This window comes from Barbus barbus (genome assembly GCF_936440315.1).
Source record: "Barbus barbus genome assembly, chromosome: 22".
NCBI lineage: Eukaryota > Metazoa > Chordata > Actinopteri > Cypriniformes > Cyprinidae > Barbus > Barbus barbus.
Genome location: NC_136750.1, coordinates 21,410,035 through 21,424,472, shown reverse-complemented (window position 1 = coordinate 21,424,472; position 14,438 = coordinate 21,410,035). Strand labels below are relative to the sequence as shown.

The 14,438-nt window shown below is 38.0% G+C and overlaps 1 protein-coding gene across 2 annotated transcripts in view; it reads right to left on the bottom strand.

Annotated features, from left to right (window-relative positions):
- LOC306888407 (zinc finger protein ZFPM1-like) overlaps window positions 1–14,438 on the bottom strand; it is a 76,546-nt gene that overhangs the window by 35,476 nt on the left and 26,632 nt on the right. For both annotated transcript variants that reach the window (XR_013785742.1, XM_079446677.1), the window contains exons 2-3: window positions 5,153–5,296; window positions 1,074–1,205 (exon numbers count right to left, since the gene is read on the bottom strand). Coding sequence is in view for 1 of the 2 variants with exons in the window: in XM_079446677.1 (XP_079302803.1) it covers window positions 1,074–1,205; window positions 5,153–5,296 (276 nt within the window). In the remaining variant the exon portion in view is untranslated. The remainder of the gene's footprint in view (window positions 1–1,073; window positions 1,206–5,152; window positions 5,297–14,438) is intronic.

Below are 14,438 nucleotides of genomic sequence, written 5' to 3'. Positions count from 1 at the left end.
GGTTTGAGGGCAAGAATCCAATACACAAAACATCCTAGAGGTTGATGAATACTTAATATCAAGCCTTTGCAATTTTGAGTCTTTAACAGGGTGATTGGTGATGGGGAACAACTAGGAACGTTGTTGCAAAGAATAAGGCCCGCTAAAGTTGAAAACCTGAAATGAAAACTTGTTTACACTAGCCTAAGCCATTCTTTGCTCAATTCATCTAAGCTGGTCTTCAGATGGTTTACTGGTCTCCCTGACTGACCAGCTGAAAGTGACCAAAAATACCTCTAAAACCAGCAACAGACCAGGTAAGACCAAAAAAAAATCACCTGTTTTCTTTATTTCATTATAATAGCAATGGCCGTGGTTCTCAACTAGTCAGGACCCAGACTGAACATGAAGTGGCAGCCAAACAGAATAAAATTAAAAATGCCATCAGTTCAAATGTTATTTATTATAAATAATTATGAATATTATATATTATATTATATTCTTGTTTTTTTTCAGCTGCTTTGTACCACAAATAGAGAAAATAAAGTGATCAATGGTAAAACAGCTTAGTATGAATTCATTTGCACTGGTTATCTTACGGCAAAACAGGACTATTACTACATTTCTGATACATTATGTGGTCAATAAATGCACTGGAGTTTTTCCTAAGCTAACAGTCAAGTATTTAGATGATAACATTGTGATCTGACCCTGCAGTTAAAGCATTGTTTAATGAGACTCCATGGAACACACATTGAAAGATTATCTGAACTGGCTGAATTCTCAGACGTGCCACAACTGTTATGTCATGGGACTGTGGTAAACCTTTGAAGCACTGAGAAAAAGTGACTAAGTGTTGGGAAGTGTACGGTAGGTTCACAAAAGTGATACGAGAATGACAGTACTTACTGCATAATTTACAGGCAGTTCAGACTGAATCATTTCTGTTTTGAATGTGAAACTTGATAAAGTCCTGGCCTATATTGTTTCATGTCTGCCAAGCTGACAGTATTAATACAGCTGGCCCTTCCTGAGGAGACAGTGACTCATGCGCCAGTTAAACACTCCTGAAGGAGGGACAGATAGACACTGACCTGGGCCGTTCCACTGGGGTTCCCCTTCCCCATTTGCCTCTTCCTCCTCCTCATCTTCTGTACAGTGTTTTGGTCCTTTCTCATCTTCCTCACCCTCATCCGGCGCTGCCAGGGACTCGTGGGTTCTTGGCTCTGTGGAAAGCCAGTGGAACAATTTGTAAGGGAAACAGCATAACACATATTTATTAGTCCAGTTCTAAAAAGTTTGTTTGTGCAATTTAATTTGTGCTATATTATCTGGAGTACTTGTTCTGTTTGGTCAAATCATAGCATTCTGCAGACAAAAGTTTTTGTATTATGATCGCTAAAATACATATGAAAAAATATATGGAAAAAAATGGAATAATTAGTTTGCCATTATTGCAAATTAACCCACTTCGGAGTGATCTGCTTCACCCTGGGGTTCCCAGTCACCCTTTTTTAAGAGATTATTTTGCAATAATGACCAGCTGATTGTATGTTACTTATTTCATGATTGTGTCATTACTTGTTTAATCACTAAATGTTTCCACGACTTTCACAATAACGTTTGTCACAGCTGCCAGTGGTGAGTGAATGTGAGAAAAGGTTTCCTACCAACCATAACATTTATTTTGGTTTAATTTTTTTTTGTTAAAGCAATATTATCATCATATAATAGCACACTACTGATCAAAGAAAGAAGTCTCTTATTGCTCACCAAGGCTGCAATTATTTGTTCAAAAATTCAGCACAAACAGCAATATTGTGAAATATAATTACAGTTTTCTATTTTAATATATTTTAAAACATTTTTTCCTGTGATGGTAAAGCTGAATATTCAGCAGTCTCCAATCTTCACTGTCACATGGTCCTTCAGAAATCATTCTAATATGTTGATTTGGTGATCAAGAAACTTTATTAAGAATTATGATCAGTGTTTAAAATTGTTTTGATCATTGCATTCTCACTTAATTTATTTAAAAAAAAAATATCGTAAAATCCATCACTGTATTAAATTGTTAAAGTAAATATGTTACTGTCCCCAAACTTTCAAATGGTAGTTAATAATTTTAAATCATAAAACATGAAACATAATATCAATATTTTTCCTTTTAATTATTATTTATATGAACAATTGGTCATTTTTGGATCATGAGTGTGATGTTTCATGTTTCATGATGTACAGTTCTCCTATACTCAACAAATGAGCACGGTGGTCTTGCTCTGATGATCAAAGGTGGCTAAAAGAGAGGCCTGTGCCATTCAGCAACACAACATCTCAGTATACACCCGAGCCCTTTTGATTTACCAAGCGAGAACTGGAAACCCCTGCTAACAGACGGCCAGCGTCTTCCTTTTATTAAGGCCAATCTTTTTCATCAGTGTGAAAGACAGAGTACAGATCTCCCAGACATTGATGCCAATGATTAGTTATTCTCTTTGATCGAAGCGATCACCTTGCTGATAGCAGTCTCTCCTCTCTTTCGGTTGGTTGAGTGCCACTGTTGCATGTATACGAGTAAACTGACATGACTTCTTGGCCTCTTCTCTCCCACACTCCACTATTCATCTTCTCCCCTTCCCCAACTCCCTCCCCCTTCACCCCACCTCGATTACAGCTCATCTGTGGTGCACAAAGGGCATGTTTACCCTTGCATTCCCGTGGCGATAAACAGCGATAGCTGCCAATCGATACCGGCCATAAATGTCCGTCTGCATAACGCAGGTCAGAGCTGCCGTTATTAATGCAACAGGTTGAAGATTAGATCTTCATCATCAAATAAATCACACAGGCACACGCCCTTCTCATCAACCCCGACAATTCCACCCAGGCCCAACCTCCATTCTCAGCCTGTCCCGGCGCATGCCGTCCCATGACGCGCCTCCCTCCCTGCCTAAGAAGCCCTATTATTTTCAGCTATAAATCACATTGAATGGCACATTGATTTTATCCAGCAGCGCTCAGCGTGGGGAGAGGAGCTGGAGCCACAGTTATTGCATTTAATATTATCAATATAATCTCCCATATCATCGGAGCAGAGACGGCAGGTATCAGGAAAAGAAGGTGGGGTGGATGGGTGCTGCCACCATCCTGGCTCCTCGACAGTCTCCTTAGTCTACCAGCACATGCAAACACACACACACACCGCATCCCCAACCCAACAACCTCCTTTCATCTGATAACAGTAACTTCCCTTGTCACACCTGGAGAGCAAAGTCACCCAACTTGCTCCATTCTTTCTGGCTGGCCTCATTTTTTAGAGTCAAAGTTCTTTTTCCCAAACTGATCATCGTGGCAGGGTCAAGATCTTTTCTTGTAAGTTACAAAGGGCTCAACTGTATCATCTCTGAGTCCAACATGGTGCCCCAAAATGGGGCTAGCTAAGATGTTTCCATCCAGTTAACTATTTCAGCCTCGGCGAAAACATAAGCCGGATCAGGCCCGCGATCAAACCTCCTCACTGGGTTTGAGATAACAAAAGGTGTTCAGGAACACGGAGCCATCTTTGCTTAAGGTTTATAAGCTTCTCTGCTGATACAGATGAGGACTTCATCAGATCTTTCTTTGGATCGCTTCAGACCGGCCCTTTCATGTGGAAACCAGCAGGTTCCTGCCATTAATGATTATTAAAAGGTGGTATTTTCATTTATATTTATGTTTTACAGGTGGTTATCGGCAATGTGTGTCCTGTGACTGGTTGAGTGTTTTTCTGAAGCAGTTATCAGTTGGTTATCGCCTGTCTCTTTCTCTCCCAGATGGTGGATAAGGGAGCTTGCCTTTATTAGCCACTGCTGGCCTGATAAAGACCTGGTATTGATCGCAGGTTGAAAGAGCAGGTTCGTCAAACACGGCTGATTTACAGAGGCTGATAATAGCAGCACCAGGCAACAGTGGAGCTCCGAGGGGTGGGGGCGAGAGATTGATAGAGGGGGAAAAAAAAGAGCTAAAGAAACACGTTAACGTAGACCCTCTTTTCACACCGGAAAATAGGATGACAAATAGCACCTCGAAAGTGAACTTGCGAATACCACATACTCGTATGTCTAAATGCACACACACACAAACAAAACAGAGCAATCTCTAAACTAGTCACGATTAGCACCTGACAGAATTTCCATGCGTTTATCAAAAGCAGCCAACGAACCGTCTCTTATCTCCTCAGTCCCCAATTTCACAAGAACAGGAATTTTACAGATTAAAAGAAAAAAAACTGAAATCTTAACTAAAAATGTGTCTTAAATATCTTGCGGCTGGAAAAACAGACAGAAAATGCAACAAGTCAACCATCAATGTCTGCAAAAAGTGAATTATTTTACCTCGTTAAAAAAAAGAGAGAGAACCTGTTTTTTTTAAATCTATAAAATATAACACTTCCAGAAACTAAACCAGTTAGATTATCTCATTTTAAGTTACGATGGACTCTCTTCAGAGGAAAGCGTTCTGCCTCATTCAGAGAGCGTTTCCTTTTCCTCAACAGTTATTTCATAAAGGATTAGTTCTGTCATTATTTACACTCTTCTCTCATTTCAAAGCAGCATGCTGTGATTTTTTCCCCATTATTTTTATATATAAAACACTACAGAAAAATACATTTAAAAATAGCATAAAAATAATATTGACTCATTCCACACTATATTCCAAGTTCGATAAAAACTATGTAGTCAAATATGGAAGCTTAAGATGCATTGTGCCAAGCTGGACAGCAGCATCAAACGATAATGTCATGTCCACTGACATTTATTAGAAAGTTACAGCAGATTTTCAGTTAAAAATTTCAGTCTGTACTTCAAAGAAGCTATCAAATGGCTCCAGAAGCTCATGGAAGGTGCTTTGATGGTGTTGTTTTCTTTTTTTGTCCTTTTTGGAAGCTTGATGTACAGAAAAAAGGAGCATGAAGACTCTTTATATATAAAAAAGAAAAAACAAAAAGAACCTGTTTTTCAGATGATCAGATGCTAGCGAGATATGCATTACTGTTTTCAATAGACATCAGTATTAAAACTGTTTCATCACAAAACAATACAGGTTATGTCAGACCATAAACACACTGTTGGGAACATTTGGGCAGCTTCTGATGGTTTTCATACAACAGCTGGTTTAGCATGCGTCGTTTCACCTTCGTTATAAAGTGGTGTAAATGAAGGTGGACTTGAACTGTCACACTCTGCAGAGTCCTCCTGGTCTGAAGCTCCACCCTCCTCTCCTGACATGCTTACATCATCAGATGGATCCTCACCTCCATTAAGCTCCCCAGTAGAGCCTGCAAAGAAAAACAGAGAGAGAGAGGGGTCATAAAGAGAAAAGCAATATAAAATAAAAGTCGTCCGACATTAAAAGGCCTTTTAAAAGATCCCATATCATGCAAAACCCTCAACTGAGAGGCTTTAGATAATGTGAATATACCCTGTTAATGTCTTAAAGGAAGTAGGGTGTTCTGTAAATAAAATGTGATAAAGTACAGGATTAAGAAAGAAAATTCTGATTCATTTCAAACCTACTTTCTACATGCATTTTACAGCTTTAATTGGTTGGAAGTCCCAGAGCTTCAGACCACAAGGACGTACGGTAAATGAACACTGTGTGTGTGTTGTATCACTGGCCGGGATGATTAACTCATTTGTATTAACTCAATACATTCCCAGTTGGCAGCAGTTGAACAAAACCTTACATTTTCCAACCATGATGAGATAACCAAACGCTGGTGTTTAAAAAAAATACCTATTTAATTAGCTGATCTTCAAAAAAAAAACTTTCCAGGAGGTTAAGTTTGGTGATAAAACTAATTGTGTTACATTTTTTTAACATAAAATCAGTTTAAATTCATTTTATTTTTTAGAGAGAACAAGCCATGCAATAAAAAGAGCTCTCTAAGAATATTATAATGCGATACGTGATAGACAAGGGCTGCTGTAGTGGACACCACAGCGGTTTGCATGTTAATTCAACCATCGCCAGCCGTATTGTTATTCTAGTGAGGTTTAAGATGAGCAGAACTATAGTTGAGAAGAATCACATAAATTCACCAAAGCACATCCTCACTGCACTTAACTCAACCAGGACACCCACTGTTTAACGCATCTGCATCTAAAGCAAAATGACCAGGGGTTGGAAAATCGGATTTTACCACAGTTTTTGGTAAATTAATTTTCATTAAGTTGTGATGAACAGAGAGGGGATTGTTCGGAGCTAAAGCCGTGACTGGAGGCGTATATATTTACACTTCCTAGAACAAAGAGGCCTATAATCTATACAAAGCACACAACAATACCCGTGAATAAAGAGCCTTGTAGAAAAAGGCAAAGGCAATTTTTCTAATTCTGTTAATTTCACTTCCAAAGCAATTAAAACGAGGCGGAGATAATGCTTGGAAACAATCGCTCCCTGACAAAGTGTTTCTGTCTTTGTAAATGAAACATCTTTAGGCTAATTTCGACTTCCACGCCTGCATGGTTCACTGTAATTTCAGATAAAATTAACACACTTAGATTTGGACCTTAGTAATAAAGGACGTGTGAGAGAGAAAAGTAAAAAAGATCGATCCCATACGCCATATTTTTAGAATGTAGTCCGGGCCTTGCTAAATCTAATTTTCTATATCTGTGGCGACATTTTCATACAATTAATTTTCCTTTAATCATAATTGTACAAAGGGGCTCCTCTGTTTAAAATTCCAATTACATTTCGTGTTTAAATGTAAGTCTGAATTATGATTTTCTTTCCTATTACTGCTCTGGTGAAATGAATAAATCGCCGCATCACTGCTTGCAGACATCAAATGGTGCAGAAAAAGTTTCTGCTCAACCTCTTCATCTTATATAAGGAATAATATGCATCTTTCACAGAACTGAACACAGAAAAAGGATTGCCTACATTGGCAAAATGTCAGCAGACAACTTAATTTGAAGTAAATTTAATAAAAAAACAAAACAAAAGGAAAAATAAATCTGGCACTCTGGAACATTTAACATATGTAGAATAAGAGCGCTTTTGACATACGGCGAGATAAAATTCTAATTTAAATTAAACCTGAAAAATAATCATAATAATTATTAATGTTATGATGTAAAATATAAATTATAATATAATACAAAAACAAAATTTAACTTTTCACTTTTTGCCCATATGGACTAAGCCCCCATTCTGTCTAAAGGAAAAGAAAAAAAAGATGAACTGAAAGAAATTCACTTTTGAGTTCTAACTGGCACTCGAACAGGCAGAACAAAGTGAGAAAGCTGATGAAGGCGGAGGAGATAGTGCTTTATTAAGCAGCTCTGTCCACATCAAACCAGTGCGCTTAGCGGCAGTGATTAAACTAAGAGACAACACATCAAACCTGAGCCCTGATTAAACGAACAAACTTCCTCACCCCCACGTTAATCACCACATTACCAAACAGCCCAAACACAGCGGAAAAAAGAACACCGATTGTATCAGGAAATCAGGGACTTGCAAAGAAAGATACTTCGAGGAGAACTGGGAGCCTATGGTGAGAGCTGTGTGTGTGTGTGTGGGTTCAGGGAAGTACTGCGGTACCTGACTTATAATTTCAAGCACAAGTGGCTACTCACATTGATCATAGCCAAGGGCATTTAAACACTCTTAGTAATATTAATTAGACGGATCCAAGGGTAAGACCGGGCACTTGAAAGCACAGCATCCCGCATAAATCAAAAGGAGACTTCACAAATGTATCATTTCGAACTGATCTCTCAGTACTAAAACAGCTGATGAGAAGACTGATCAGTTTATATACAGACAGGTAAAAGGAGCTATTGATCTGCCAGCTGAAAATGTGCTGAAATGATTGATGAGCCAGTCGAGTGCTGAGACAGAGGCCTGGCTGGACGGGACTCGTGTCACCAGCACCGCTGCAGCTGTAGATAAGCTGGGAGCCTCTGGGCTTGCGCAGCACTGGCAGGAACTCTGCGGACACACTGACGAACAGGAGTGGACTTTCACTTCCTTTGCCAAGCCTCGCGCCATCTCCGTTTCTGCCAAAACAGCATGCGGTGTGAAATGAGGTAGTGAATAGCACTCGTGTTCATTCAGTAAAACTTCAGACATACAGGGCATAAGTGTCTCGTCACTGACAAGACAACATTTACAATTAGAAACAGGCACTTACACAATGGATTAAAGCGAGGCAGCGGTGCAATATTATTAATCACTGTACTAAATTAACAGCTTGCACCGTGGAGTCTCTAGGACCTGCAAAATCTAAATTAATTTTTGTGTTTCTATACATGGTGTGTTATTATTTACACAGTCATACATTTATAATTAAAGGCTACAGAGCAAGCCTGCCACAAAAACGTACATTGTTTTTTGGTACGTGGGTGGTATCTATTAAAAAAAAAATTTTAAATGTGAAATGCTATATTCCATCTAAAATTATTGTAAACAGCATTTTACTGGTTATAAATTATGCATGCAATCCTTTCGCAAAAACCCGCACTCCTTAGTTACAGTGTCTGACAAGCCATGCCGCTCTCACACTACACATCACATTCTCGCACAGTAAAAAATACATCACGGAGCAAAGAGGAAACTGACAACGTGCCAACAGACAAGACAGAGCAGGTTACTTTTGGTAAATTCAAACAATAAATACCGTTTTGTGGCTCTTTAATGTGCCGTGACAGATCAGTGATTGCCTCAGTTCAAGCGGCACATGAACCGATCATCTTTTCAGATTTACTTGAATGTTTATTTGCAAACGGTGTTTACCTTTGTTTCCCTTTATTAATCATACATGGAATATTTTTCATCACAATGCAGGACAATTAAAAAAAACATAAAAGAAAGACAGTCTGACTTCTTATTCTGTGCAATACAAAAAGGAGATGCTTGGATGAATGTTCATGCTGCTCTTTTACATGCAATGAAAGTGGATAAAAGTATCATAGAATCTAAATACCCTTTTTTTGAGGTCATACAATAGTTACATGTGAAAAACAAACCAATATTTAAGTCATACTCTATGAACTAAAATTTAAAATAGAGAGAGAGAGAGAAAGAGAGGGGCTTATGAATAAAACACCGCAAGAACCACAGTATATTTACACAATATCTTTTGTATTTGCCAAAGCATGAACAAAGTGTAAGAACAAAGAAGAATAATTCACCAAAAACTCTTAAGACCAAGCACGAGCACAGAACAAATAATATAGTTATACTTGATGAGGCTTGTTAATAATGAAATAAAAAGAGTAAACAGCGCAGGAAGATACTGTTCTCATTTCCATCAGTCAAATCACACGAGTGAGTGATTATAATACTTATGATAATGACTGATTATTGTAAGGTGATAATGTGTGGTGATGATATTCATGTGCGCTGGGCATCGGAGCACTTCTAACGGGCCTGACTGATCCTCGCCATGGATTTGTCAGCAGGTTGTCAAACATCAAACAGCCGTGAGCCCAGGACACTGCAAAGAGGCACATTTTAAAGACATCCCTTGATTTCCTTATCTTCTTCTCTCACTCTACGCTTCCTTCTCTGCTTTTTACATCCCTCCATCACGTTACTGTCTGTACCTTTTCTCTGCCTCTCTCTTGCCTGTGCAAGTTCTTTCCTTTCCCCATTACTCTCTCCTTTCTTTCACTCTTCATCTCTCTCTCTCTCTCTGACTGGGAGCGTCACTCTGTGTGGATAGCTGCGAGCCGTTCCCGGTTATCGCCTCCTGCAGACTCTACCGGTCTGATCTGTCTCCTCTTCATTAAGCAAATACGCCGACGTGGAAATGAAAACATAATAGCTATTTGATTTCCAGCGAGATATTTTGCATATTGGTTCGACGCTGATAGTGGAATTTCATCAAGTCGTTTTTTTTTCATGCTTTAAAAACTGAATTACTGAGCTGAGCGGCTTCGGCAGGATTTCTTTACATTGCTGGGAAGAGAAAAAAAACAGAAACGGCAGCAGCGGTTCCCCAGGAAGACTACTTAAACGATTAAATATCCCCCATTCCCCTTTTTCTCTTTTTGATAACGGGGAGGGAAAATTTAAAGAATTCACAGTGCTTTAGGTTCAACTATACTAATCAGAGATAGAGAGAAGAAAATTAACTCCTTAATGAGCAGGAGCTGTCTGCCAGATAATGGTCAAAGAGAGGTGATAGGGCTGGAGACTGAAAGAGAGAGAAAGAATGGAGGAATAAAAACAGAGAGATGGATTGACCGAACAGGGGAGAAATCAGATTTTACCCCTCCTCTGGAAATTGTTCTTTGTGTCCACAGAGGGCATGTGCGATTGTCTGCAATGATATCTCTAAGGTTACAAGCCAGTCGGCTCGCCATACAGATGAATGGTGCATGTGAGGGTATTTCTCATGCCCCTTTGAGAGAAAAACTACCCCTGCAAGTACAGCTCAACAAACCTGCTCTCACCAATTTATCAGAGCCTTCCTGTAGAGGAAAAAAAGAATACTACTGACGTCTATTTTCCCTGTTGGAACACTCACAGTCTTACTATTCAGTCACAACACACAAACTTTTGCGGGGTGAGAGGGGGAAATTATATTTCAAGTCATTACATAAGATTGTGGTTAAAAAAAAAAACCTCACATTCACAAGAATGAAAGGAGTGTAAAAAAGCCAATTTCTGAGACTTTTCCTTCCTTTAATGAACACGAAAAAAAATCCTTTAATAGAGATTTTGCTCACAAAGAGGAATTTTCACCCAATTAGATATATTCACTATAGAAATTACCATGACTTCTTATGATTGTATTAAATTTATATGGCTTTTCCAGGCCTTTAAATCATGATTTTGATATTCCCTGATGGGTTTCCTTCACTATGGGAACCTGGTATGACAAAGTTAGATTAATTTTCATTCATATGCGGAAATGTGGAATACAGAATCAGAAAAACCTTTATTGTTGGCCTGTACAATGCCACTGAAAGGCCTGGGGTCAGTGAGATTTTGACTAAATAAATAAATAAAATAATAATAAATAAATAGTTTTATTCAGCAAGGATGCATTAAATTAATTAGTTAATTAATAAAAAAAAATAACTTGTATGTTTACTCTATAATGGTAAGTAATCTAGATAAATGACAAAAAAACACTCGCTGAGGAATATAAGAACTAACTGGTCCCATTTCCTGGAGAGGTGAGGAGGCACATTTTCCCTCTTCAGAGACATTGCTAAACACCCCACAACTGGTAGTTCACCACACACACATCTTGCACCAAGCCACATCTCTGCTTCACCCCCAACCTTCCTCCCATTGCTTGAACAGCAGAAATAGACTAAACAGATTATACGTGCAAGTAAACGAACTCATATCTTAGCATGTGTGCCTGTATTTGTTTGCCGAGTGAGAAAGATACGATAGGAAAGAGGGTGTGTGTGTGTGTGTGTGTGTGAGTATTTATGAGAGAATGACTGAAAAGTAATAGCTAGGAGTGAGTGAGACAAACGGACGAGTTATATGAAAAGCATGTGATGCAGAGGAACCTTTTCTTCTGAAGGTCAGGATAGATGTTGGAGGACTGGAAAAGAGTGTTTATATCATTTGTGAAATGCCCATTGCTAGGATTGAATGTGTGTGTGTGTGTGTGTGTGTGTGTGTGTGTGTGCCTTCTCAATAGACTTGCAAGTTGTTCGTGGGGAAAGACAGATATGGATGGATGAAATAAGTAGTTGATTCAGCCGCCCCTCCTCCCCGCGAATCTTGGATGGTGGGAAAGTTGAAATCTGCTGCTATTTTCTATCTTTTATCAGGCAGCTTATCTCCTGGCTCTTGTCTGCGTGCCTGGCTTCGATAGTCCAGGGTCTCCACTCTGGCTGCCTGGCAACTTCACTCCCCCCAGTTCAATCTCTCCTCCTCTCTCCTTGCGCCACGCTGTGGAAAATTTCTGTTTACGATTTAAAACGGAAATGTTCTTAAGAATTGAGGAGCGGACAAAGATGTTACAAAGCCTAGATAGCTCACAACCAAAACAGCATTATAGGGCCAGGATGGCCGATGAGCTGAGAGAAATTCGGGTTAGGTTGACGATATTAATTAATTTAAAAAGTAATTCATCTTAATTTTTATTAAATCGATTCTTAAATTCTCCAAAATAAATTTTTAATCTATGCTGTTTTCAGTTGATGCGTGAACAAAGCTTCAAACATTATTTGTAGTGCGTCTCCCATCCAATAATCGCTCAAATGAAATTCAAACAATAAATGTTGTATTGACACTCTTTAAATGTGGCGTGACATATCATTGTAGTCGCCTCAGTTCAAGCACCAGTACAGATGAAGCATTTCAATTTGTATATTTAAACACAAATTGTTATTGTAAAAAGTTGAATACCTGGCCACTGAGTATAAAGCCCAAAGTAAACTTAATTTTTGATGCAAATGCCTAGCGTATGCATGTAGCTGATCGCATAGCTTCCAAAGTATACTCCATTTGAGTTTCATCCTTGTCCAGTGTTTGCTATAATTCTATCCTGTAGTTCTATTCCAACTTTTATGACCAATAAAAGTCAGTCTTTGTAACGGTTTAACTAGAGTTGCGGAAATCTTAATGCAGAAATCTATTGTTGTTGCCTTGAGTAGTTTGTTGTTGTTCAGTTTTATCCATTTATTTTCGAAAGCAAAACAATGGGCTGAGGCAGTGTTGTCACTAGCTGAGCAAACTAATTAGCACCAAATAAAAAAACAAGGTGCATGTACGGAAAAAAAAATCTAGTTAGTGTGTACGGTACCTCTGTGTATACGTAAAAACCAAAGCATAGCTTATATTGGGCTTTAATGTACTAATAAATAATTAATTCAATACCACAAATACTGATAAAAAAAATAAAATAGTTCTCTAATTAAAAATGGACCCATTATGTGTTCATTCTGTGTAGTTTTCAGCTTATTTTCGAATAATTTATTAGCTCAACAACATGCTAATAACAGTTAGCAATAGGCACCTCACTAGGTTTAGAACAGAGCTAGAGAGATGAAACTGTGAAAGGAATCTGACAAGCATATGGACATCGCATTATCATGCTTATTTATCTGGAACACAATTTAACAGCTCTTTTGTATGAAGTACCCCTACTTCTCCACCTCCCCACCACCCAAATGGAGGTTCAGATCAATACATAAACATACATAAGTGTACGTTTAGCTAAAGAGTCTCTAAGCCGCATCAAGCTCTCTGTCTATTCAAGAGGTCAGGGCAACAGCTGCTAGGATGTGTCTAATGGAATAATGAGCATCGGTGCAAACAGAGCTGTGGGGTTACGCAGGGGTCACAACCTGTTAACACACATACAAGCGTAATACGGGAAGGCACACATATTGCCCTGTGTATGTTTGATTACATTCATGTTTTAGCTGAAGATTGTTTCCAAATTCTGCATTAAACAAGCTTTATCTTGACTTGTCTGTCAGCCAAAGAAAAAATAGGTGTTAACACTTATGCACTTGCAAAATAAACATTAAATAATAATTTTATTTTTAAGTGCACTTCTGCCAACACATGAAAAAATTCAGGTCACCTGAAAATGTAATTTTTAGCATCATATCCTAATCAGATGCACAATTTATAGTAAATTTATAGTAATACATTTTTTGTAAATGTACAAGCAAAATATCCCACTCAACCCACCCCAAACACTTAAAAATGTGAAAAAAACTATTGGATTATTATTATTATTATTTTTTTAAGATACATGAGTAAATAATATATTATATATTTTTCTTAATTTTTTTGATTATTTGAGATATCATGGGTGGAATGTTCTGATTTCTGATTATAGATTATTTGCTAAATTACAATAATAATAATAATAATAATAATAATAATAATAATAGGTGGGTTGAGGTGGGTTTTCTATAATTATAAAACATTGGTGAATTTTAATAACTAACTTACAATTTAATAAAATTTCTCACACACAAAAAAGGAGGAAAAAAACGTTACTGGACATTTTCTAGTTGAAAAGAATAAAATATTTCTTTTTGCGTTCCACAGAAAAAAAATGTGTTGAGCGACTTGAGGGTGAGTAGATGCGTACAGTAGATGACAGAATTTTAATTTTAAGTGAATTATCCTTTTTAAGGAGGTCTAAAGACAAAAGATATTGATATCATTTTATTTAATGACATTCACCTCATCAAATACTGAACAAGGTAAAACAGACTCTCATAGTACTGGTGAACGGCCTCTCAAAGACATTGTTGCATTTGTTATCAGACCCTAACTTGATTGATGGGAGCTGTCCTTGGATAAGCCTGAGGCAATATTCAGACACATTCTTTTCCCATGAAAACTTCTTCAATTAAAGCAGCGTGAGCCAACAAAAAAAACAAGCGCAGATTAAACTAATATCACAAGTATACATTAATATCAGACGCCGTAACCTCAAAGACACTTTGCATGTTTGCACGCTTATGTGTGTG